Genomic DNA, 23,391 nt, shown 5'->3' on the forward strand with positions numbered 1-23,391 from the left:
CAGGTGTGCCAGGGTGGGGTGGGGTGCGGCCCACCCGCCGGTCCTTCCAAGCTTCCTCCAGGCTTGCCGGGTGCCCGTGGGCACGTGGCGGGGTCCCCCAGGAGGCCAGCTCCTGTCAGCTGCCCACGGTTCCCTGCCCCAGGTCAGTAGGAGGACTCAGGGCCCCCTGGCTGCTTCAGGACGGGACAGAGAAGGGTTGTGGGGGTCCCTGGGAGGCTGGGGGTGGGGGCCGACTGGGAGGCGACACTCTCAGCTCAGAGGCCCCCGGGAGCTTCCCTCCCAGCTCGCCCCAGAGGTCTCCCTGCAGGGCTGTTCCTGACGGAGGCCTGCCTCTCTGAGGAAAGGGCCTGGGGTGGGGGTAGGAGGCTAGGGGCAGGGGACAGAGAAAGGCACAAAGGCACAAGGCACCCAGTGCTGGGTGGGCCTGGGGCCACCAGACACCCAGCCCAGACCCAGTCAGAGGAGCCCTCTGGGCCCAGTGGGGGACTCCGGAGCGGCCAGACAGAATCCCCGAGCCAGACAGACTGCCACTGACTCTGGGCAGGGGCCTGGGACCCGGCGAGTGGGACATCCTGGCTGTGTCCCCCGGAAAACAGTGCCCGGGCCCTCTCCTCTGACCACGAAGCCGCATCGCTATGCTCCGCACAGGCGGCCCCCGCAGAAGCCCCTTCGGGGCCTGGGCATGTGCCCTCCAGGTGCATGTCCTTGGGGTCCTGACCCCTCCTGGGCACCCACTGCAGCCCAGGGTGGCCCCACAAGGCGCTCTGGGGACCGCCTGGCTGGCTGTGGGCTGGGAGGTCAGCGGGTGACCCGGACCCCCAAGGCCAGCCTGACGGCCCCCTGGGCCAAACCAATCTGCACGGCTCCTGAGGCCCCACCCAGGCCTGGGCCCCGCTGCCGAGGACCACCCCAGCCTCCCGCAGGGGGCCCAGCTGTGCACCCTCCCTGCAGCCCTGAGCTCTGTCCCAGGTCGCCCCTGCCCACCCCAAAAGGGGGTGCCTCAGGCCCCCAGCTAGCCCCACCCCAGGAGCGGGGGCCAGGACTGAGCAGATGGGTGGACGCAGATTTGGGACCCAGAGGAGGAGGAGGAGGAGGAGGTGGTGGGATCATCTGAGACTGCTCACGGGGGCAGCCAGGTGCCCCATTAGCCCCGGCAGAGGCGGGGGCGCCCTGCAGGAGTTGAGGTGTGTGAGTTGGTGGGTGGCCAGGCCTGGAGCAGCTGGGGTGGGAAGCAGGCTGGTGGGAAGGCTGCCCCCCAGGTGGCCGCTGGCCCTGCTGGCCTGGAGACCCTGGGGAGTGGTCCGGAGCTCAGGGGCCAGCACACTCTGAGGAGGGGGCCCAGGGGCATGGGGGCCATGCCAGCTGGATGGACTCCTGGCCTGAGTGGCCTGGGTGGGGAGGACAGCCCACCCAGGAATCTCGGTCATGGGGTGACAGGTGGGACCCCCATGCTCCCAGCACGGATGAGACCCTGGCTGCGGAGTCTGACCCTGGGCTCTGAACCCCAGATGCCCAACTTCTCGGAGCCCCCCAGTCACCCCATGGAAGCCAGGCCCAGGGGCTGTGGCCCCACCGTTGGTCCAGGCCACGCTCCGCCCCTCCTGGGAACTGGGAGGACGGTCCTCCCGGGCCCTCAGGCCCTGCCTGCCTTTGGCACCGGCAGTGGGCTCAACTGCGTCCAGCCCTGTGCGCCACCCTGGTGTGGGGGGCAGAGGAGCAGCTGCCCCCAAAGTCCTCTGACACGGTTGGTCCCCTGCCCCCTCACGAGAGGCTCGGACCTCCCAGGGGACCGCACGGCGTGCTGCCTGCCGTTGCCCCCGTGTTCCTAGTGGGGACCCTGAAGCCAGGCCGGGACGCCTGTCCCTCTGGTGCTCACAGCCCAGGGACGCCCGGCCAGGGGCGCCGCCCCCAGGCCTCTCCCCAGCCGTCTGCTCCTGGCGCGGGTGAGCCGGCACCTCCGCCCGGCCAAGGGGCAGTGCTTGCCCCCTCCTGCTGGCAGTAAATATTTACCGTCCTCACAGGTCTCCAGGCCTGAGGGGCACCAGACGGGGTGCAGGGATGCTGGGCGGGGGCCCTGCCCTTGAGGGCCCAGTGCCCAGTGGGGGCCGCCTGGGGAGAGGGAGGGGGGCCAGGAAGCAGAGCTGCTGGAAAAGGCCCCCTGGCCGAGCCCAGGCTGAGCCCTGGCTGGCACCTGTGTCCAGTGAGGCTGTGAAGGGGCACCTGTGCCTCTGTCCTGAGGAATTCTCCCCGGGCTCAGGGCGGACCAGGCCCCCAGGACAGGCCGTTTTGCTAGGTCCATGCTGAGCAAGGTGGGCAGAGCGGCCTTTCACAGGAATGACCAGCAGAGGGTGCCAGAGCCCCACGTTTGGGGCACATCCCTGGCTATGGGGGGCTGTCCTCTCTGCAGGGTCAGCTGCCTACCTGCAGGGCCCCCCACCCCGGGGTGCCCAGGGGGCCGTCTGGAGGCCTGGCGGGTCAGGAAGGAGGCTGCATGTTCGGTCTCAGGCCCCACAGTCACGGGCCTGGGTGTCCTGTGGAGGGGGGGGCTGGACAGAGGGGCTGGGTCCCCGACATCCTGGGAAAGTCCCCAGTGAGAGTGGGACCCCAGGTGCCCAGAATCAGAGACGTGGCAAGTCCCTCGGGGCGACCTCCCCCAACTCCCCACATGAGAGCCGAGCAGCCGAGGCAGCAGGAGGCCCTGCCGGAGCCTGGGCTGGGGGTCTCTGGGCCCCGGGAAACCGAGACTGGCGCTGGCGGGTGGTTGTCACTGTCAGGCCAGGCGGCCCTCTCAGCCCCTGGAGCCAGAAGGCTCACGGGAGGTGGGGCTCTGGGGACAGGAGACCTCAGGCAGGGGTCGTGCTGGGTCGGGGTCAGCTCTTTCCCATGTCCTCCCCATGCCCGCCTCCCCGCCCAGTGCGGAGCAGTGAGGGGTCAGTTCCAGAAAGAATGTGGAGGGTGCCCAGGAACTGTGGAGGCAGCGAGCAGGGTGGGGGGCAGCCCGCCCCCGGCCCTGCAGGCACTGTTGCTTCTGGCTGCTGCACAGGAACCACCAGGCAGGGGCCTCACAGTGGAGGGACCCCCGCAGGGCCCCCCACGCCCTCCGGTCCTCAGCTCACCTTCTGCCTCAGGCTGCACCCGCCCTGCCCAGGCTCCCCGTCTGCAGCCCCCCCTCGCCTTTGGGGGACTCTACCCCCTACCCACGGATGGGCCTCTGAGGCTGCCCCCGGAAGCTGGGCTTGGGGTCAGTCCCCACACCCGAGGCCCCGGCCCACGTGCACCGGGCTGCTGACCTATCAGAGAGGGAGCCTCGTTCCAGCCCCTCACAGCCCATCTGTGTTTTTGGAAAACAGCCGGTGCCCTGCAACCTGCCGGCTCGGGGTTGTCCCGCTGCGACCCAAAGTGTTTGTTCTTCCAACTCTGTCCGGCTTCAGAACCGGCCTCCCCCAGCACGGCCGCCTCCCGGTCCTCGGACGGGCCCTTGCTGCTCCGGCCTCAGGCTTCGGGCTATGGGTCCGTCCGCATGTGGGCAAGAACAGGACGGGGAGAGGGCAAACCCAGACCCCCCGGGCTGAAGCTGTGGCCGTGAACCTACAGTCCCGGCTGCCCCGGCTGCCCCGGCTGCCCCGGCCCCTCCCCAGCTCTCTTCTCAGGACCGATACGCCCAGTCTGTCCCGGGTGCTGATGAGGGTGGGCTGCACATGTATCTCTTCCCTCGAGGCCGGCGGAGTGGGTTCGTCCTGCTGCCCGCCGGTCACCCGTGCCTCCCAAAAACCCTGGTCATCTGTGGGGAAGGAGGGGACAGAGAGGCCACAAACGGAAGAGGGGAGGGCTGCGCGCCCCTACCTCAGCTCCAGCTGTGGTCAGAGCAGAGCAGGAGGCCAGATGGGACAGGCAGCCTGGGGGGCTTCCTGGAGGAGGTGTTCCCACGCAGCTGCCTTGACCTTGAACAAGAGTCCAGGTGGGGCTGTCAGTGTTCAGGGCACAAACTCAGCCCAGGGTTCAGCTACGGTTCTAGCCCTCTCTCCCCTCCCTGGAGCCATGGTCCCCCAGACCCTCCCCCATGGCTGGGCATGGGTCCCACCGAGCCAGAAAAGAGGGAATAGGCTAAGTTTGGGACACAAGGGGCTCCTTCCTGGGGGTCCCTCATCTCCAGGCACATCCTCAGCATTAGGGCCCCCACACCGGTGCGAGGAGTGGAGGGGGGCAGCCGGTGGGCCAGGCAGGCCGGGGCATCTCCGGGCTCTGCCACACATGGCCGTGTGCCTCAGTATCCTCATCCATGCTGATGGACATGGAGGGCGTGCCCCTCCCAGAGCCTGGGACTCTGGTTCCAGCTGCCTCCCCGCCCCACACATAGCTCCTCCCCAAGTGGGGCACTCGGGCAGTCTCGAGCTTTACCCCCGCCCCCGTCCCTGCATGGAGCTTGCCCCCTGTGGGCTGGGCATGTAGGTGAGGGCCGGGGCAAGCCGCCGGTCGGCCATGGCCTCGGGGCACCCGGCTGCACTCTGGGGCTTCTCCCTTGTGTCTCTGGCAAGTGGCTCCCTCGGTGGGCCTGGATGCCTCGGGGACAGCCCCGTGGGCCTGGGTCTGGCTCTGCCTTGAGAGTTGCAGGCCAAAGGAAGCTGCAGGTAAAGCAACAGTGTCCCTGGTGACCAGCTCCCCGGGGGAGGCGGCCAGGGCTGGGTGAGAGGGGGCTTACCACATGGAACAGGTGGAAGAGGTGGAAGGCCCCAGAGAGCCAGGCCAGCGAAGAGGCCCTGCAGGGGAGGGCTGGGCAGCTCCCCAAACACCAGCCTGTCATCCCTTGTCCACCCTCAGAGCCCCCTTGGGGGCAGCTTGCCTGTGAAAGCTGCTGGAGGTGGAGGGTCTCTGTGGCCATCTGTCCTGGGCACAGCCCTCGGCTGGGTGGCATCTCCACGCAGCCCAGCAGAGAGCAGCCGGGGCAGGTCCGCCTGGGGGAGCAACACCAGGGGGAAGGCCAGTGAGCATCTCCTCCACGCCTGGCCTTGAGGTGTGGCCCCCCGGGCCCTGCACGACGGACCCCTGGGCTCATAGGGATGAAGAGGCCCCGGGGTGCACCGGCCTGGCCTGGGCCAGCCTCCAGGCCTCCTGGGACCCACTCCTGTGCCCCATCTGCCGCAGGGCCCCGAGGTCCCCACAGCAGGGCCCCAGGGTGCCCTGCCAGGTCTGAGGCCAGGTGCTGCCCGGGTGCCCTCTCCCTGGCCCGTCAGTTGCTCACTGAAGGCAGCAGAGCCCTATGTTCCCTGACAGAGCAGGGTTCTCAGGATGGGGTGCCGCGTCACCTCGCCTCTCAACCCCCCAGGTTTGGTCGAATGGCCCAGGTGAAACTCTTAAGGCAATGTTGATTCTTTCTGAGGCTGTGGCTGCACTTCTGCAGGTGGCCACAGGGTGTCAGGCTCGGGCCATATTTGGAAGCCTTGCGGGGGGGGGGGGAAGCAGTGCCCAGAGCAAAACCCCTCCCACCCTTGCAGTCTGGGGGTCCCTGCCTGCCTAGGGGGAGACCCCAACATCCTGCCTCTGAGGAACATATCTGATTATATTCTTATAAAAAACGTATACAGCTCTCTGTAAGTCTCAGAGCACAACGGAAGCTTCAGGAAGGTGACCCAGGTGTAACTGTTGGCTTTGGGGGCCCACCTTGTCACCCACCCCCCCTGGGGGGTCGGTGGAAATTTTCCCTTGGGCGTCCACTGCCCGCTGCGGAGAGCCTGGATGGGAGCAGACCAGAGCCTCAGATCTGAGTGCAAAGGTGCAGAACCCCCCGTACCCTGACACTGCAGGCCCCCCCACATTTGTGGGGAGAAACGTGGCTGGTTTGCACCCCCCACCCCCCTGTCTAGGGTGCCCAGAACACCCGCACCCGAGACCTTCGGGGTGTGCCGTTGCAATCCCAGAATCGACCGCCAGGTGTCAGCATGAGGCCGCTTAAGCAGCCAAGTGGAGGAAACCGAGTGGCGGGGGTTTGGGGGTCCCCCGACTCTCTAACCCAGCTAGACCCTCAGGAGGCGATGGTCCCTTCCTTCCAAGGCCGCAGACACAGTGAGGTAATGAGGCATCCCTGGCTCCTGCACTCCAAAGTCACCCCTTTTTGTCCCTTCATGACCCCAGACCCTCCGCAGGTCACAGGCCCCCGAATGCAGGCAGGGCTGAGGGGTGCTGCCTGCCACGGTACCTCTAGTTCTGCCTCAGCGGCACCACGGCTTCATCCGCTTCATCCTGGAGTGGGGGTCCCTCCCCACCCCGCCCCTCCCCTTGCTCAAACACTTGGGGCGTGTGCAAGGAAGGCTGGATAGAATGGAAGAGCCCCCTGTTGGCAGGAGACTTTGGGGGGAGCAGATCACTGCAGAACTGATTCAAGACTGTTGGGAGTGGGAAGGCCCCCGAGTCCAGGGCCACTTCCCTTCTGCCCCTCAGCTGCCCCCCTTCTCCGAGTGGGGACCCTGCCTCTCGGGGGGCCTCTCCTGCCACTCTCTCCTCTGGCCTGGGGTCAGCCCTTCACCCTCCCCAGCCCCACCTGCCCCAGGAGTCCCAGGACCTGGCCCCAGCTCCTTGAAATGTCCGGGCATCTTGCAGCCGGCACCAGGGGACAGCACTGACCCTGCAGCCCACAGGCCGCAGCGCCCGAAGCAGAGCCACAGCCTGCAGGGGTGAGAGGGGCAGCTGCACGCTGACTCCCACCCTGGGCCCCAGAACCCCCCCTCCCACAGGGCTCAGGGCAGCACCCCTCCCCTCGCCCTCCTCCCAGCATCGCTGTGGGCCTGCTTGGCACACCACCCCCAAGCTGAGTCCCCCTCAAGGCTGACTGCCATCCCCCGAGAGCCCCAAGTTCCCACTGAGGGCCCCTTCCACCAGCTAAGGCAGGAGCGGCGGGGGGGGGGGGGATATGAAGTGTGTATGTCTTCACCTCTCCATGTGTCTTTGCTCGGCCCCCATTTTCCCTGTGGGCTCGGGGACAGGGCTTCAATTCCCAGTGAGATTTAGTCCAATCAGGCGGCACATTCATTGACCGCCCCCCCCCCACAGTGAGATCTCTGGGCCTTGTGCCTTCACTGGAAGCTCTGCCCAGGCCCCAAAGGCTGTGAACCTGTCCACCCCCCGCCCTGGGAGTGACTGTGAGCTGGACACTGCTGCTGCCCCCCTGGCTCCCTGCCCCTTGGTGGGGTACCCTGGGTGCCTAGCACCTATAAGTGTGGGGGCCATGGGGACGGGGTGGGGGGAGGGAGATGGCTCCCAGGTGGGCCCCTGCCTCTGGAAGACAAGAGACAGGACCCCCACTATGCTGCAGCGGAGTGGGGACCACCTGCAGGGTGACTCTTGTGACCAAGCCTTAAATTTGCTCCTTCCCCTGTGGGCCCCTCCCCCATTTTACCCGTGCCGAGCCCACCCACATTCCAGGGTGTCAAGTAGCCGCCAAGTGGCCGCCAAGTGGCCACCTCGTGAAGCCCCGCCCCCCGCCCCCCCAGCCCTGCCTGCAAGCTGGCTGGAGAGCTTTGGCACGTGCGCAGGCCCACTGGCCCCTTCTGCACGTTTGGGGCGGGCCCAGCCTCCCCGCACCCCCCTCGCACTGCCCAAGTGCGGGGCCTCGCCGGAGCCAGCTGCCCCAGAAGCCCCGGCACCCCCAAGTGGGTGCAGAGCTACCCAAATTTGGAGGGGCCAGAGGAACAGCGTGGAGGGGACGAGGAGGTGAGGGACTGGGCACAGTTTCAGCCGGCCCGTGGGCAGGGGTCCCGCTCGGTGGTGGTCGCCCCCCCCCCCCCGTGAGGGCCCCAGTGTCATGCACTCTCTAAAACCGCCCCCCACGGTCTCCACAGCCTCAGCCTCGTCCCCCTCCTCCCCCTCCTCCTCCTCGGCCACCTGGCGCAAGGCTCCCGGCGCCTCAGCCGGAGCACCCTCTGCTCTGGCGGCGACTGCTGATATTGGCCCGGCCAGCGGATCACCGGCCAGGGAGTTTCAGCAGGGAGCTTGGGGCGCCGGTGACTCCCCGGTCCTCTTCATCCACCGCCCGGGGGCCTCGGGGACCACGCAGCGACTAGAGCACAGGTAACCGGGCCCCCTCCCGCTTGCAGCAGCATTTCTGGGCGTCCGCGTGGTGGGGGGAAGGGGCTTGGGGCCTGTGGGGCCTCTGCTTCTGCAGCAGGGCTGGGTGGGGGGAGCGGGAGAGACAGGTGGCCGGGCCTCAGCCACGGGGGCTGCCCAGAGCCAGAGGCTTTGGTGAGGAAAATCGGTTTCCCTCCACTGATCTGTGGGCGATATGGGCGCAGGGCTGCTCTTCCGGGCCCGGGCCGCAGCTGTCGTGGCGAGTGTGAAAGGCAGGGATTTCTCCCCGGCTGCACCCTCCCCTGCCCCATCCCCCAAGACACAGGACACAGTGTAGAGGGGCCAGAGGCCCGGGGATGTTGACGCAGTTTTTTATATTCCACTTAAAAAGTCAAGCCCCCCGCCCCCTGGCACTCCACAACTATGCCGAGGCCTACCAGGCCCTGGGGACAGCACGGCCGAGGAGCAGCGTCCCTGACACTCAGGGCTTAACGTGAAGCTTCTCCCTGCCTGACGAGGGGTCCAGTGCCCTCAGGGCTGAGGGCGGGCAAAGTCTCCCCCCTCGGGCCACTGTCCTGTCTGTCCAGGGTGGGGCTGGTGGACAGCAAGCTCGTTCCCCTCGATAAGCCCACCTTCCGGTGCAGAGCCACGTCCTGTTTGGGCCCCGGCCCCTCCTCACTTCCACCCACGGCAGGACCGTGGGGGAGTCGAGGGCGGGGTTCTGCGCTGGGCTGTGACCCGCCCCCTCCTCAGGCCTGTGTGCAGCCCCCACCCGGGACCGCGCAGTGCCCTTCCATCCTTCGCAGGCGTCTTCTGGGGCCTGATGGCCGGGCAGCCCAGCTCGAGGTGAGGCCGCCTCTCCGGTCCTGGCACGGCCAAGGGAGGGCTGTGCAGCCAGTGACAGGCCAGGGAGCCACCACCCGAACCCCGACAAGGGGGCCCGCAGGCCTCCCCCCCACCCATCGGCCAGGGGAGTGGTGGGGCCCAGGGCTCTGGCTTGGGGGGCACTTATTTTAAAAGATGTCACGGTCATGTCTTCCCAGAGGACGAAGAGTCACCACTGAGGCCCTGGAGGAGGAAGTGGACCCCAGTCCCCAGCCCCAGGACCCTGCAACTCAGCCGGTGCAGCCCCAGGCCCCCCCGGCCCCCCGGCCCAAGCGGAGGTCCAGGCAGAGGCAGGCCCGAGCGGCCCGCCAGCCCAGCCCTGAGGCCGGCTGCTGCAGCCTGTGGCCCAGGCGGACCTCACGCGCTCAGAACTGATTGAGGCCAGCGGCCAGCCCCGGCCCCACAGAGGTGAGTGTCCCCAGACCCTTTCCGTGGGGTCAGACGTGGTTCTTCAGCGCTCCCGGACGCCCAGGCTGTCGGAGAGCCGTCCCCCCTTTACAAGGAGCTGAGGCCCCTGGAGGCTGGGGACGTGTTTAGAGTCACAGGGCTGGCGTGCGGGGGTCCGGGTGGCTTTGCAGGCGCCGCTCCCTGGGGGGCTCAGGTGTGGGCAGAGCAGGGTCCCTGCTGTTGGGCTGGCCACGGAGTCCTCCACAGGCGGTCCTGGCAAAAGGCTGCGGGGAGAGGCAGGGGCACTGTGAGGATGGAATGGGGGAGGCCGGCTGAGGAGGGGAGGGGACGAGTGTGTCAGGGAGCAGTCGGAGGCCCCAGGGCTCGGCAGGGGCACTGAGGCAGCCCTGGGCTGGGGGCTGCGGGGCCTGCACCCAGAGCCCCTCCGGCTCTTCTGGAGCAGGCAGGGGCGGGGGCGGGGCAGAGCTCACGACCAGGTGCTGGTGGCGGGGAGCGCCGTGGGTCTGCGACCTCGTGCCCGACCCAGAAAGCAGCGGGGGCAGAACCACCCGGTGAACGACCCCCTCCGGCCCGTTTGCCCAGCCCAGAGAAAAGCCCCAGAACGTTCTTTTCCAGGCGTCTTTCGTTCAGACACCAAATCCACGGGCACAACAGGGCCGTGCCTGGGTCGCACGGCTGCCTCCCCGGGCCCGCGCCTGTCCCCCCTGCCCTGACCCTGACCTACTTTTGGTTTAGTGCCCGGGGGAGCCTGGGCCTCTGGTGGCTGTGCCGTCGTCCAGTCGGCCCACCGTCCCGGTGGTTGCCCTGGCTCGGGCGCCTGTCCCCTGCTTCCAGTGGGGGCTGACCCCAGCACATGCTTCATTGCCAGAGCCGAGTGCACAGTCCGAGCCCTGAGCGGGGGGTGAGGGAGGGGCGCTCAGGGACCCTCGGAGATGGAGCCGGGTTTGCAAACGCTGGGCTTGGGCCCAGGGAGGGGGAGCGGCCCGGTCGGAGCCAGAGCCGGGAGGAAGCCTGGGAGTGCGAGAGTCAGACTGCAGGGCAGGCGGACTGGAGGGCGCCGGGAAGGCCGGGGTGAGTCCGGATCGGACCCTGCAGGGTGATTCCTCTCTTCGAACCTGGGTTTGCGGCTCCAGAGGGAAGGCGAGTGCTGCCCGGTGCCGGGGAAGGAAGGGCGCGAGGAGGCCGGCGCTGGGGGCTGAGCTCTGAGCCGGAGACCCCAGGTCCACAAGGTGCCGCGGTTGCTAGCGGGGCTCTCTGCTGTGGGGGGCCGGAAGTCGGGGAGCCTGGGACTGCTAGTGCTGGCTGGGGGTGGCCTGTGCCCTTGTCCAGCCCTAGGGTAACCCGGATCTGCTCTGGCACGCCTGCCCCTTCGGCCACACTTTTGACTAAATAAGGCGAGGGTTCTTGGGCAGCCCCGCGGGGGAGGAAGAGCGTGGGCCCCCCGCCCCTGCCCCGATGGCTCAGCCTGGCACCCCAGGGTGGCCTCCACCTTCCTACCTGCAAGGTCCGGGCATGTCTCCAGGCAGCAGGCAGAGGCTTCTCCAAGGCGAGTGCCTGTGGGGGCAGAAAGCAGGGGGGTGGTGAAGGGACCGCTGATGTGCCTGCCCTCCAGGCCTCCCGACCGGGAGTAAAACCAGCAGCCTAACGGGGCTTTTGCCCCAGCGGCTGCCGGCCCCCAGCCTGGGAAGCGGACCAGCAGGAAGGACAGTGGGGGACCCAGAGCAGGGCCGGGAGCCCTGGGCTTGTCCGTCTGAGCAGCCACGCTCGGCCAGGACTAGCAATCTGCTCTGGGCCCTCAGTGCCCCGGGCCCACAGACAGGCACGATTCGAATGCTTTGCACCCCAAAATCTGCACGTCGCCTTGGAGTGGGGAGCAAGGTGTCTGCTGGAGGCTCCCCGCCCTCCCTTCCCGCTGCAGGCCCTGGGCCTGGGGCAGATGGGGAGGGGGCTGTCTTGGGGGAGGGGGACAGGCCAGATGTTCCGGGAATGGGACCCAGGGTGACGGGTGCAGGCTGGAATTCGAGGGGGAGCATTCCCCACATGCCGGGGCTCTGGGCAGAAAACAGGCTCTTTTTCACGGGGGTGGGGGGGCGGCCTTCTGGTGCTGGCGAGCCGCCGGGAAAGGCTGCCTCGTGCAGCCCCCACACCTGTCCTGCCGCATTAACCGCTGTCTTCCCAGTGCCAGGCTTCCAGCCACCCCTTCTCGCGGGGGGCCCTGTGCGGTGGGGGGACTGTGGGGAACCAGGTGCCCCCTGCCCTCTGTCCTGGCTTCCAGGCCCTCCCCGCATTTTGCTGCACACCCCCACCCTGGGGGGGGCAGCACCTTCTCTCTGGCAGCTTCTCTCCCGGGGTTCCCCCTGGGGTCACTGCCACACCCCCCAACACTGCCCAGTTCTGAGGGGTACCCCTGTTCTTGCTAACAGTGTCCCTGGACCTGTGGGTCCAGTGGTGGGTCCAGCGCTGGCCTTCCCTGCCCACCTCCATTCCCAGGGCGGTAGGGAGGCCGCGGGGGGAAATTCTCAGAAACCGAAAGAACGCACCTGGCACCCCACGGCCGCGCAGTCCTGCCCCCCCCCCCGTCCCCACCTTCTCCCCTTCGTCCCCATTTCCTCTCATGTCTTGCGCTACCCAGACAGAACTGGTTTCGCTGCCGTTTCGGCACTCTGCAAGACCTCGGCGCGCTCAAGGAGCGCGGGGGCGGCCGGGGTGGCCGCCGGGGGTGCTCCCTGGCCCCCAAGCCGAGCCGGGGACGAGCCTGCCCGCGGCGGCGTCCGGGTCGCGGCTTCGCCTAGGCTCGCAGCGAGGGAGCACGTGGGGCAAGGTGGCGGGGAGCCCGCGGACCTCCTCGGAGGCGGCCGCGCGGGGACCGGGGCGCCGCGGGGCGCCGCGGGGCGCCCGGAACCTGCGCCTCTGTTGCTGCCTCGAGGCTCTCGGGTTTCCCCTCCCACCCCGACGCCCGCTGAGCCTCCGCCACAGAAAACTCCCGGTGGCGAGAAGGCAAAAGAACCAGTGGCAATATTGCCCCAGGCGCGCGCCCCGGGGGCCCCGCGCTCCCCGCCGGCGCCGCGTCCCGGGGAGGGTGCGCGCGTTCCTCGAGTCCTGGCGCGTCGAGTCCCCAGCGGCGCCGCTTCCCCGACACCCCCACCCCCAGCCCGGCCTCTAAAACGCAGACCGGTGTCGGGGGTAGTAACCTACCCAGAGACTTCCCTGCTCCCCCCAAACTCCGGCAGGATTTCCCCCCCCCCCCGTGATCCTTCAGGTTACAGCTTTATTCCCAGGTCCCCCCACCCCCAACACACACACACAGTCAGCGTTTTCCCAAGTCACACGAGTTTTCTTGGACATTAATTTCCAGGACCTCAAAACCTCTGAAGCCGCCACTGTCCTCCCCAGACTGACTCGGGCGGCCCGAGGCTTCCAAGCAAACGGGCGATTCCTCCCAGGCGCCGGCCGGCTGAACCGTTCTACACGCAGTCGGGGTCCCGCGGAGGCGCGCCCCACCCGTCCGCGCCCCCTGGTCTCAACAGGAACGGCGGGCTGCAGGCGGCTTGCCTGGCTCCCCCGGAAGCTGGACAGGGCTTTCCTGGCACTTAGGTGTGCGTCCCAAAACAAGAGGCACCTTTTCTGCATCCCTACAGTGTGGGGCATGAACAACAAGGTCTCCCTGGCCCTGCCGTGACCCTCCCACGGGGGGCTGCCAGAGCTTGGGGCAGCATCTGCAGGGTTCCACAGAATTACTGGCCCCAACCTGGGCTCCCTAAATCTCACACAGACTCCTAGGTCCCCCCGCTTCCCCCACAACACTCTAAACAGCCCACCCGGAACACCTCCGGGTCGCCCTCCTGGTGTCCACCCGGCTTTGGGAAGTCCCCCAAACACACCAACCCCCTTTGTGAACCCTGAACAGCCTGCTTTCTGGCAGCCGAGTCCCCCCAAACTCGGAGGGCGGGCGACGCCTGCTGCCCCAGACTCCCCAGTGCTCTCTCCTGCCGGCCGAGCGGACCTGGGGCCCCCTTTCTGGGGCTCTGCCAGCTTCATGGACACGCAGGGGCCTTCCCACGGGGACCCTGTCCCCCAGGCCCCGAGAGTGGATGCGCTCAGCGGTGGCCGTGGGCTAGGCAGGGTGCCGGAACCTCCCGGGGGTCCCCCAGTCCCCCCCCCCAAGCTGTGCTCTGCACTCACAGCCAACCTGTGCTTGCTTCCCAGGCCCCTGGGCATGTCCCCAATCACCGAACGTTCTAGATATCTTCTCTGCCTCACAACACGTCGAGTGTTTGAACCCCCCTCGGTCCCACTGTTGACCGACAAGAACCCGGATTTTCTAAAATTCAGACGCTGACTGGCAGTCCCCGTCCTCATGGGCCTCTCTCCCTGACCGCCGGTGCTCGGGGCGGCTGGGCCCCCTTAACATGAGGCGCTGCCCCCCGCGCCCCCACACCCAGTGTTACACTTGGGGCGCCAAAAGGTGACGATGACTGGGGCTCCAATGCACCCAAGCTCCCCACTGGGTCACCCCGAATTTAAGCAACATTTCCTGGGTCCCCCACACAGCTCGCTGTGGGCACTGCTTCTCAGGCCAATGACCCAGGAACACTTCATCCTCCCCCCGAAAGTCAGACACGGAGCCGACTCTCCTGAGGACTCTGGGCAGCTTCCCTGGACCCCCAGGTTCCACATTATGTGCCTGGGGCCTCACATCGAGGGCCTGTCCCCAGCCCTGCACAGGAAACTGAGATTTTTTTCCTCCACAAAATGATGGAGCTCTTTCTGAACATTAATTTATGGGCCCCCTGACTTAATGGACCCTTTCCCTGAGTCCCCCTAAATTTAGGTAAATTTTCCACGGCCCCCCAGATGAAAATGTGCAGGCGCTGGAAAATGCCCTCAGGCCAACGAAACCCCAGGCATGGGCCAGCGCCTACCAGCTGCCTCTCCGCCAGCCAGGGACCCTGAAATCCAGCTGTCAGTCTCCACTGGACGGTTTCCAGGGACCCCCAAAACCGGGGCTGTGTTTCACTAGGGTTTCCCAAAGGCAGACCCCGCTCAGGGACACAGGGCGTTTTCTCCTGCTCACTAAAAATAAAGCAATGGTGAACAAATCGGTTTAAAAAAATACAGTGTTAAAGATGTTGACTTTCCGCACTCCCCAAATGCACCGATCACACCCCAGGTTCCCCCCAGTTCGGATCGTGTTTCTGAATTTGGTCTGCAAAGGTCACCGAGGACTGGCGCCGAAGCCGAGATCAGCATGTGAGTTGCTCTCCCCGAGCACTGGGGCTGCCTCCGGGCCGAGGCCGAGGACTTGCGTTTCTGAGCTGCGGAAATGAATCTCCACTTTTCTCCACCTCGCGGAGGGCTTGCCTAGGTCCCCCAAATGTGCCCACTGTTTTCTTCCCTCGATTTTAGACTGTGTGCCTCTCAGGTCGCCCCCCCTCCCCGAGTTTCATGTGAAGAAGTTTTCTTGAGGGATCACCCAAATCCTACCGTCTCACAAATCCATCTGGGGTTCCCCCAGGCATACGGACCCGGACGCCGGGTTCCCCCCCTTTTACACCGAGGTCCTCCTCCCCCAGTTGCAGGGAGCAGTTCCCTCTCGTCCTCAAACTCGGACTTCATTTTTCTGGAGCTTCAGATTCAGTCGTTAACTGCAGTTCCCCGCCATAGGGGGCCTCCCCTGAGTCCCCTACTTGGGGGGCACTCATTCTTTCCGCCCGCAAGTCAGACAGAGCTCGGACCTGCGCACCCCGATATCTGGGCATTGTTCCCGACCCGCCCGCGGCCCTCCACAGCCCCCCGACCCCACCCACGCTGGGCACTGGTTTCAGGCCTCCCGGCCTCTCCAACGAAGTCTCCGGAGCGCTTCGGATTTAGGAAATGTCCACGTTCCCCAAACACCCTTGGCCTGGCAAGTGTGTCCGCCAGGACGTGGGCAGAACTTCTCCCGCGTCCAGGAAAACGACTGGGCATTGCCCCCAGTTTCCCCCAAATTTGGGCATTGTCCCCGGGTCTTCCAACGGGCTGGGCGTTGCCCCCGGACGTTGGGGACTGCCTCCGGGGTCTCGCTCACCTTCAGCAGCGTCCACAGCCCGCCGCAGAGCGCTTGCTTCTGCTTCGGCTCCTAGAGCGCCCGAGGACGCAGCCTCCAGCCTTGCGGTGAGTTCCCCGCCGCCTCCGCGCCCGAGTCGTCCTTCTAGCCTACACCGGCAGCGGTCCGGCCGGGGCTGACGCTCGCCTGAGCCGACCGCCGGGGAGACCCGCACGGGGAGCGGTAGTCCCCTGCGGGCTTGCCGCTGGGCGGCCGCGCTCCATGCCGCCGGGTGTCCCGAAACCGGCGCCGCTTTCGTTTGTTGTTTGCAAAGATCGTTAAGTGTGGGGACAGCGCCCTGGCAGTCCCGAAGCAGGGCAGGCTAGGCGCTGGGTCGCAGGGACGCCGAGGAGAGGCGCGCCCTGCTCGCGCGGCGCAGCGCGGTGCCTCCGGCCGCCGGGCGGAGGACTCGGGGAGGCGCGCGCGGAACGCGGGCGAGGTGATTGATGGCAGAGTTAGGGGCGAGCCTCGTGCTGGCTTCTGCCGGCAGCCCCTTACCCAGGAGGGGCGCGGGCGGCAGGGGCTCTGGGGTGGGGGCGGGGGAGGGACAGGCGGGGCGCGGGGTCCTGTGCGTGGTTGCGACTTGGTAAAAGTCACAACGAGTTCTTACATCGTCCAAACTCTCCAGGAGATGGTTTCCCCAGATCCCCAAATTATCGTGGTGGCCCCCGGGGCTGAACCCGAGTCTACGCAAGTCCGACGCACTGAGGACGGGGGAACCATTATCCGGATATTTTGGGTGGGCCCCAAAGGCGAGTTGCTTAGACGCACCCCGGTGAGCTCGGCCATGCAGGTAGGATTTATTTGAGCGATGTTTCCCGCCCTGCTGCTTTCTCTGCCGGCACTCGGGGCCTCGCAGGCCCCACGCCTGGCCCAGATTCGGGCCTGACCCGGCCGGTTCTCCCCACAGACCGCACCTGGCGGCCGCCGCGGCTATTTCCCGGCTCCCGCGCGGCACCGGGGGGCGCTCGGGCTCCGGCTGCGGCTCGAGACTCAGTGCTTGTTCGGGCAGGTGGCGGCTGCGCGCCGTGCGCGCGCCCAGGGACTACCCTCCCCCTCTGTTCGCCTGCTCCGCCGTTCCCAGCGGGACCCTCGAGCTGCGCCTAGCTACCTGCGCCCTCACTCTGACGGGGCGCCCCCATCGCGTAGCCCCGTGGCGCAAAGCAGGGACCCCCGCCACCACTGGGGCCTCGGACACCGCCCACCTTGCTGGTCCGTGCGCCCAGGGCACAAGGGCAGAGGTCCCGCACCTCAGAATCTGAGGTGGGGCCCCTAAACACTTTAGAATGGTGACTTGGAATTTCTTGCACACTCTGCGATCCCTGCCCCCACTCCAATCTGGTCCCCGCGCACCCTACGCCCCCTCCCCCACCGCCCGTCTCCCGGGCCCCCTGGCCCGCGCCCCCCTCCCCCTGGCTCGAGTTGCGGAGGCGGTCCGAGGGCGGGGCGAGGGCCCGGCGGGCGCCCATTGGTGCGGGCTCTGAGCCAACGGGGCCCAAGCGGGCGCCTCGCGGCGGGGTGGCGCGGCTATAAGAGCCCGGCGTTGGCGCCCGAAGTTCGCCTGCTCTCCGGCGGAGCTGCGTGAGGCCAGGCCGGCCCCCGGCCCCCCCTTCCGGCCGCCCCCGCCTCCTGGCCCACGCCCGCCCGCGCTCGGCCCGCCAGCGCCGCCACCGGGCTGGCGGCCCCGCGTCGACGTCGTCCGCCACGCTGCTGATCCCATCGCGGGCGTCGTCGGCGGGGTCGCGCTCCGCCGGGCCTGCGGACTCCCCGCCGCCTCCTCGTCTATCTACCTCAACGCCCGTCCCGCTGCACCTGAGGAGGCGGTTCCCCCCGCAGGCAGTCCGGCTCGCAGGCCGCCGGCGTTGTCACCACCCCCGCGCCCCCTCCAGCCCTCCCCGGCGCGCAGCCTGGGCGCTCTCACTCCTCGCTTCTCCCGGGGCGACTCCAGCGCTGCCGCCGCTCCCCCCCCGAGGCCCGGGCTCGCGACGGCCGAGGGCTCCGTCGGCCCAAACCGAGCTGGGCGCCCGCGGTCCGGGTGACGCCTCCACTCCGCCCCCCTCCGCACCGCCCCCGACCCCCGACGTGGCACCCTTCCCTCGCTTCTCTGTGCACCCCTCTCCCCCTCTTCGGCCTCTGGTCCCGGCCCCCCGCTCTCTTTTCTCCCGCGACCTTCCCTTGGCTCCCTCCCGTCCCCCCCAGCTCCGCGCCTCCAGCGCCCGCCCCCCTCCAGGCCCGCCCTCCCGCCCTCGTCCCGAAGTGGATTAATTATACGCTTTCTGTTTCTCTCGTTGCTGTTCTCTCCCGCTGTGAGCCTGCCCGCCTCTCGCTGTCCCCTCTCCCTCTCGCCCTCTCTTCGGCCCCCCCCTTTCACGTTCACTCTGTCTCTCTCACTATCTCTGCCCCCCTCTGTCCTGGATACAACAGCTGACCTCATTTCCCGATACCCTTTCCCCCCCTAAAGTACAACATCTGGCCCGCCCCAGCCCGCAGACAGCCCGTCCTCCCCAAACAATCAGACGAGTCTCCCCCCCCCAAAAAAAAAGCCATCCCCCCGTTCTGCCCCGTCGCAATTCGGCCCCCGCGACTCGGCCAGAGCGGCGCTGGCAGAGGAGTGCCCGGCAGGAGGGCCAACGCCCGCTGTTCGGTTCGCAACACGCAGCAGGGAGGTGGGCGGCAGCGGTGCCGGTTCCCAGGTAAGCGCCGCGAGGGCCGGCGGGCGGGGGGTGCGCCCGGGCGGGCGGCTGGGGGCGAGCCTCGCGCCCTCTGCCCTGCGCCGCGTGGGGGGCGGGCTGGAGGCTGCGGGAAACGCCGGGAGAGGTGTGAGCTGTCTGCAAAGGCGACTTCCTGGTCGGTTTTGGGGGGCCGGGGGGGGGGGCGGGTTGCTGAAAGTTTGCGATCTGTGCCGAGCGGGGGCGGGGCCGTTCCCCCAGGGTGCTGGGTAGCGAGGAGGGGCGCAAGTCTCCGAAACCCACCCTGGTATGTTGACTCCGCGCCAGCAAGACCGACGGAGGGGGGGGCGGGGCCAGGACGGAGCGAGGGGGCCGGGCCGGCCGGGGAGCCCTGCCAGACGCCACATTTGCAGGATTCCCCCGACGGCCCTCCCTTTCCCTGTCCCCAACTTTTCCAAGTGGGGACCCGGCGAAAGGGGCTGTTCTGGGGGGTCCCGGGGCAGCGGCACATTGTGCGCGCGTGTGGGGGGGGGGGTAACTGCCCCTGCGCCGTGTGCAGATGGAAGTTTCCATAAAAGGGGGTGGAAAGCAGCCCCCTCCCTGGCCTCCGTGGCCCTGTGCGGACTTGGGCTGGGGGTTCAGGATAAGCCCCCAAACCCCTCCCCCGCGCTCACGCGGTGCTTTGCTAAAGGGACGGCCCCGAGTTAGCGGTGGGGGCGCAGCGCCGAGGAGGGACTGGCTGGAAGCAGGGAGGGGGCGGGAGCAAAGGGGCGGGGGGAGTGGTCAGTGGGGAGAGGGGTGGGGGGTAGGGTGGAGCCGGGGCTGGGAGGAGCCCGCTCACACATAAAAGCAGAGGCACTGACCAGCCCGAGAACTGGACATTGGCTTCTCCTGTGAGGCAGCCGTCCAGCCTCCTCTTCCTCTGCAGCCCTAGGAGCCTCCTGTCCAGCGGCAGGTAACCGGCGCTGTTGAGCGAGAACCCCGCTGCCCTCCGCTCCAGCCCACCGGCCCGCTGGGCCCAGCCTCGGCCCCCTGCCTCCAGCGCAGGCACTCACTCCCCTGCCTGCCCCTGCCCCTGCCCTCCCCGGGGCATGCCTGTCCAGTCCTCCGCTCCCCGCCGGGGCTCCGGGCTGGACCCCACGGCAGAGAGGCCGGGCTTTCGGAAGGATGGAGCTGCCTGGCTGCTGTGTTCTTAGAATTTGGAAGGGGCAGCAGGCAGACCCACTGGGGTCCAGTCCCGGAGAGCGAGGAGGAGAGCGAGGTGGCCCTTTTATTTTTAGAACCTTCTTTGGAGCTGGCCACGGCTCTTGCCGAGCTTAAGCAAGACTGCTTCTCGGCCCCCTCTCGTCTCCCCGATTTATGGCATCGAGAACCCTCCGGGGCCCGCATGCCACAGCCTCGGTCCAGGCTGGGAGGCCCCGCTGCCCCGGTGCCCACTGGGTGTGGGGCCTGGGAGGGGCACGTCTGGGCAGCCTGCCCAGCCCCTTGCTCGGTCAGCATCAGGGTGCCAACGGGCTGCATGGCACTGGGCCCTGGCCGTGCCCCCAGAAGGGCTTTCACCTGGGTCTGCAGAGGGCAGGCTGGGGCTGCCTGCCTGGGGGGCCTCCACCTTCCGGAAGGCGCGGGGGCATCTCACTGAATCTAATACTTAGATCTGAGACCTGCCACTCCTTCCAGATCGGACCCTGAGGGGCTTGGGGTCTAGCCTCCAGGTAGCTTCATTTGCTCTCCCCAGCTCTCCGGGTGGGCTTTGGTACCCGAAGCCTGGCAGAGGGTCTGGTGGTCCCCAAAGGACTTTGAGGCTTTGGCTTTTCTGCCTGTGTTGGGGTGCCCAGGGCAGACTGGAGTTGGGGGACTCGGCGAGTCTGGAGAACAAGGTCCCTGGGCGTGTGGCTGGTGCCGCCGGGCTGACCACCGGACCCTTGACCTGGGCTCTGCTCAGCCACAGGCTGGGAGGGTGGGGCCGGCCCACAGGACCCTCAGCCGCTCGCTGCCCTGGGTGCACGTGCGGTGTGGTGGGGTGGGGCTGTCTGCCATCTTGGCTGGTGCTGGGCGGCCCAGGAGTGGCCGCTGCCTCGTACTGGCCCCGCCCTCGTGACATCACAGGATGGAGGCCAGGTCCAGTGTCCAGCCCTGGTCCCTGCAGTTCTGGGAAAGGCTAAGCCCCTGCAGGAATGCCAGTGGGGACAGTCGCCCCCATGGGAAATTACTGGCCAGCCCTTGGTTCCAATCAAAGGTGTGCTTCCCACAGGCCCCTGTTGGCCTCAGGAGTTAAAACACTTTAGTTCTCAATCCAGAACAATGACATTCAGGAGAAAGCCACGCTTTAAAGCTGCAGCTGAACTTGAACTTGGTCGAGGGCCCTGCCTCTGGGGGAGCCTGGCTGGCGGGGCTCACGCTTCTCTCCCCGCCCTCAGATTCCAATGGAGCTTCCGATGGGGAAATCGATGCTGGTGCTGCTGACCTTCTTGGCTTTGGCCTCGTGCTGCTTTGCTGCTTACCGCCCCAGTGAGACCCTGTGCGGCGGGGAGCTGGTGGACACCCTCCAGTTTGTCTGTGGGGACCGCGGCTTTTACTTCAGTAAGTAGCTCGGTGTGTGGTGGGGCGGGGCGGGCGGGGGGGGGGAATCAGCATACACGGCAGGTGCTCCATAAATGGATGCTGGAGCCCATTCCTCAGACACCAAGACGGCGGGTGGGGGTGGGGGAGGACTGGCTGAGGAGGAGGAGCCGGGGCTTTGGAGAGTGCTGCGAGGGGCACTCACGCCTCCTGACTCCTGACTCCTGCAGCAGCGGCAGGAGGGCGGTGCCATTCACACCAGGGAGGTTGTTACCGGTGGGCGGGGGGTGGGGTGAGCCAGGCTGGCTGGCTGGCCCTCGGCGGCAGGCAGGGCTGTGGCCACGGCCCTGAGGTGCCTAGCGTTTTGACAAGGGGCACATATTTGATGAAATGGGCTGAAAACCAAGGGGAAGAAAAGCACAGGTCGCTGGTGGGTGGGTGTGCACTTCCCACATGCTCAGGGTGCGCAGCTACCCTGGGAGGTGCAGGAGAGGTGACCAGCCCTGTGGACACAGTACCCCTTGGCCTGGGAGACCAGGGATCTGCGCCCCCTGGGGGGGCCCACCTGCTGGCCCCAGTGCTCTGGCTGCTCCCTGCGCCTCTTGATTTCGGACTCAGGGTATCCCCTCACCCTCGGGACCCCAGTTGGAGGTGAACTCTCCCTCTGGGGCGTGGGCCCTTGCCCCCCCACAACTCCCACCCCCCTCAAACCAGCTGGGCCTCAGTGTCTTTGCCTGCACTGATGTGGCCTCCTCTCCCACAGCCTCCACTTACCCAGACTGAGCAATGGGCCCACAGCGGCCAGTCTTGGCACTTCAGAGCTTCTCTTGGAAAAGCATTCTTGAGTCTCTGCCTGCCTGGCCTTACCCACCTGTGCCCCCTCGCTGTGCCTCGCCTCCCTTGGGGGTAGGAAGGGCACTGTAGGGTCTGGCCCCTTCACACCAGGTTCCCCGAAAGTGGTGCTGGGCTGAGCCCCCACCCAGGGGGACCCATGACAACCCCTTACTAGGGGCTCTTCCCTCTGCCAAGGGGCACCCCGAGGGGAGGCCTGGGTGCTCTCCCCTGCGGCCGAGACCTAGAGCCGGGGGAGGGAGGGGGAGGACGGGAGGAGAGGAGGGCGTGGTTTTTTGCAGCTCCTCACTCCTCTCCTCCCGTCTTCTTCTTCCTCCTCCCATTCCTACCTGTCTGAGTCTCCGGGCTGGGGGCCGCCGGCCCCTGCTCGGTCCAGGGGGGCACTTGTGTCCCAGCCTGGCCTTCAGGACAGGACCCCATGGCCCCGGAACATGGGTGCTGGACCCCTCGCCGGGCGGCCCCTGTGCCCCCTTTGCACACCTCTCTGGGCCTGGGGACTCCAAGGCCCTGCCTGTTTGCAGCCCCCAGGAGGGTGCCCCCAGGCCAGATGGCTGGTCCTGGACTGGGCCCCCCACTTCCCCTGAGGCTTTTTCTGGGGCCCCCTGCACGCCTCGCCTTGTGTGGCGTGTGGTGCTGACCAGCCCCCCCCATGGGACTTGCAGGCAGGCCAGCCGGCCGGGCCAGCCGCCGCAGCCGGGGCATCCGCGGCATCGTGGAAGAGTGCTGTTTCCGCAGCTGCGACCTGGCGCTCCTGGAGACTTACTGTGCCACCCCCGCCAAGTCCGAGAGGGACGTGTCGGCCCTTCCGACCGTGCTTCCGGTAAGACATCGCCGCTCCATGGCAGGCTGGTTAGGGGCTGGAGCCAGGGAGCTGGCATCCCGTGACTGGCCCTGCCCCCTGCCCCCCAGGACAACTTCCCCAGATACCCCGTGGGCAAGTTTTTCCACTACGGCGCCTGGATGCAGTCCGCCCAACGCCTGCGCAGGGGCCTGCCTGCCCTCCTGCGTGTCCGCCGGGGTCGAGTGCTGGCCAGGGAGCTGGAAGCCCTCAGAGAGGCCAAGCGTCACCGGCCCCTGATTGCCCTGGCCACCCACGACCCAGCTGCCCGCGGGGGTGCCTCTCCAGAGGTGTCCAGCAATTAGAAGTGAGCCAAACGGTCGTGATTCTGCGAAATAGCCCCGCGCTCCTCCTGCTGTCCTCTCCACCGGCGGCCTCACCATCCGGCCCTCCGAAAGTCTCTCTGCGTCACCTGCCCCAGCGCGCTCCCTGCCCCGCCCCTGTGCCCCAGCCTCCCCAAGTCAGGCTGCTCTGCTCGGCCCTTCCATCGGCCGACGGTCGCGTCCCAACAGCTTCCAAAACGTACAAAACCAATTGGCTTTAAATACCCCCAAATTAGTACCCCCAAATGTCTGCCAAATTACCCCCCCAAATTACCCCCAAAACATCCCCCCAAATTATCCCCCAAAACATCCCCCCAAAACATCCCCCCAAATCACCCCCAAAAAACATCCCCCCAAATTACACAACAAAATTGGAAAACAAACCCCTCTCTCTCACACACATACCAGCCCCTTAAAATCAATTGGCTCCTTAAAAACACCAAAAAACCAAATTAGCCTAAAAAAAAAAAAAAAACCCTAAAAACAAAATTGGCTGAAAATACACTAAAAAACAAATTGGCTTAAAAACAATTGGCAAAATAAAATAATTCGGCGCCCCCCCCTCCCCTCCTTCTCTTCCCCTTGGACTCGGTCACATTGGCCACGCCTCGAACTCCTGACCGTCCAAGAGAAAGGAGGGGACCCCAAATTCTCCGCTAGGCATGTCATTGCTCAGCCGCCTCCCTGCTCATGCAAAACTCTGCACTGGCCTCG

The 23,391-nt window shown here is 67.0% G+C and overlaps 1 protein-coding gene across 5 annotated transcripts; it reads left to right on the plus strand.

Annotated features, from left to right (window-relative positions):
* Nucleotides 1–15,410: 15,410 nt before the first annotated feature.
* Nucleotides 15,411–23,177, plus strand: IGF2 (insulin like growth factor 2). 5 transcript variants are annotated; one of them, XM_037156356.2, is made up of 4 exons: nucleotides 15,419–15,504; nucleotides 20,523–20,685; nucleotides 22,179–22,336; nucleotides 22,426–23,177. In XM_037156356.2, exons 2-4 carry the CDS (start codon nucleotides 20,529–20,531, stop codon nucleotides 22,657–22,659), a joined length of 549 nt encoding a protein of 182 aa, XP_037012251.1. In that variant the 5' UTR covers nucleotides 15,419–15,504; nucleotides 20,523–20,528; the 3' UTR covers nucleotides 22,660–23,177. The 5 variants fall into 5 exon arrangements, with proteins under 5 accessions (XP_037012250.2, XP_037012251.1, XP_037012248.2 ...); XM_053658530.1 differs by lacking the exon at nucleotides 15,419–15,504 and adding an exon at nucleotides 17,710–18,129; XM_037156355.2 differs by having other exon boundaries at nucleotides 15,411–15,504; nucleotides 22,179–23,177.
* Nucleotides 23,178–23,391: the final 214 nt, after the last annotated feature.

The sequence above is a fragment of the Artibeus jamaicensis genome, unplaced genomic scaffold, assembly GCF_021234435.1.
Source record: "Artibeus jamaicensis isolate MK-2021 breed Jamaican fruit bat unplaced genomic scaffold, CSHL_Jam_final scaffold_537, whole genome shotgun sequence".
NCBI classification, from domain to species: Eukaryota; Metazoa; Chordata; class Mammalia; order Chiroptera; family Phyllostomidae; genus Artibeus; species Artibeus jamaicensis.

What these genes read in the sequence shown, in the direction of transcription:
- IGF2 (XM_037156355.2), top strand. Translation starts at nt 20,529, where the DNA reads ATGGAGCTTCCGATGGGGAAATCGATGCTGGTGCTGCTGACCTTCTTG. An exon ending in GGACCGCGGCTTTTACTTCA is followed by an intron (nt 20,686 to 22,178) that starts GTAAGTAGCTCG and finishes TGGGACTTGCAG; the next exon opens with GCAGGCCAGCCGGCCGGGCC.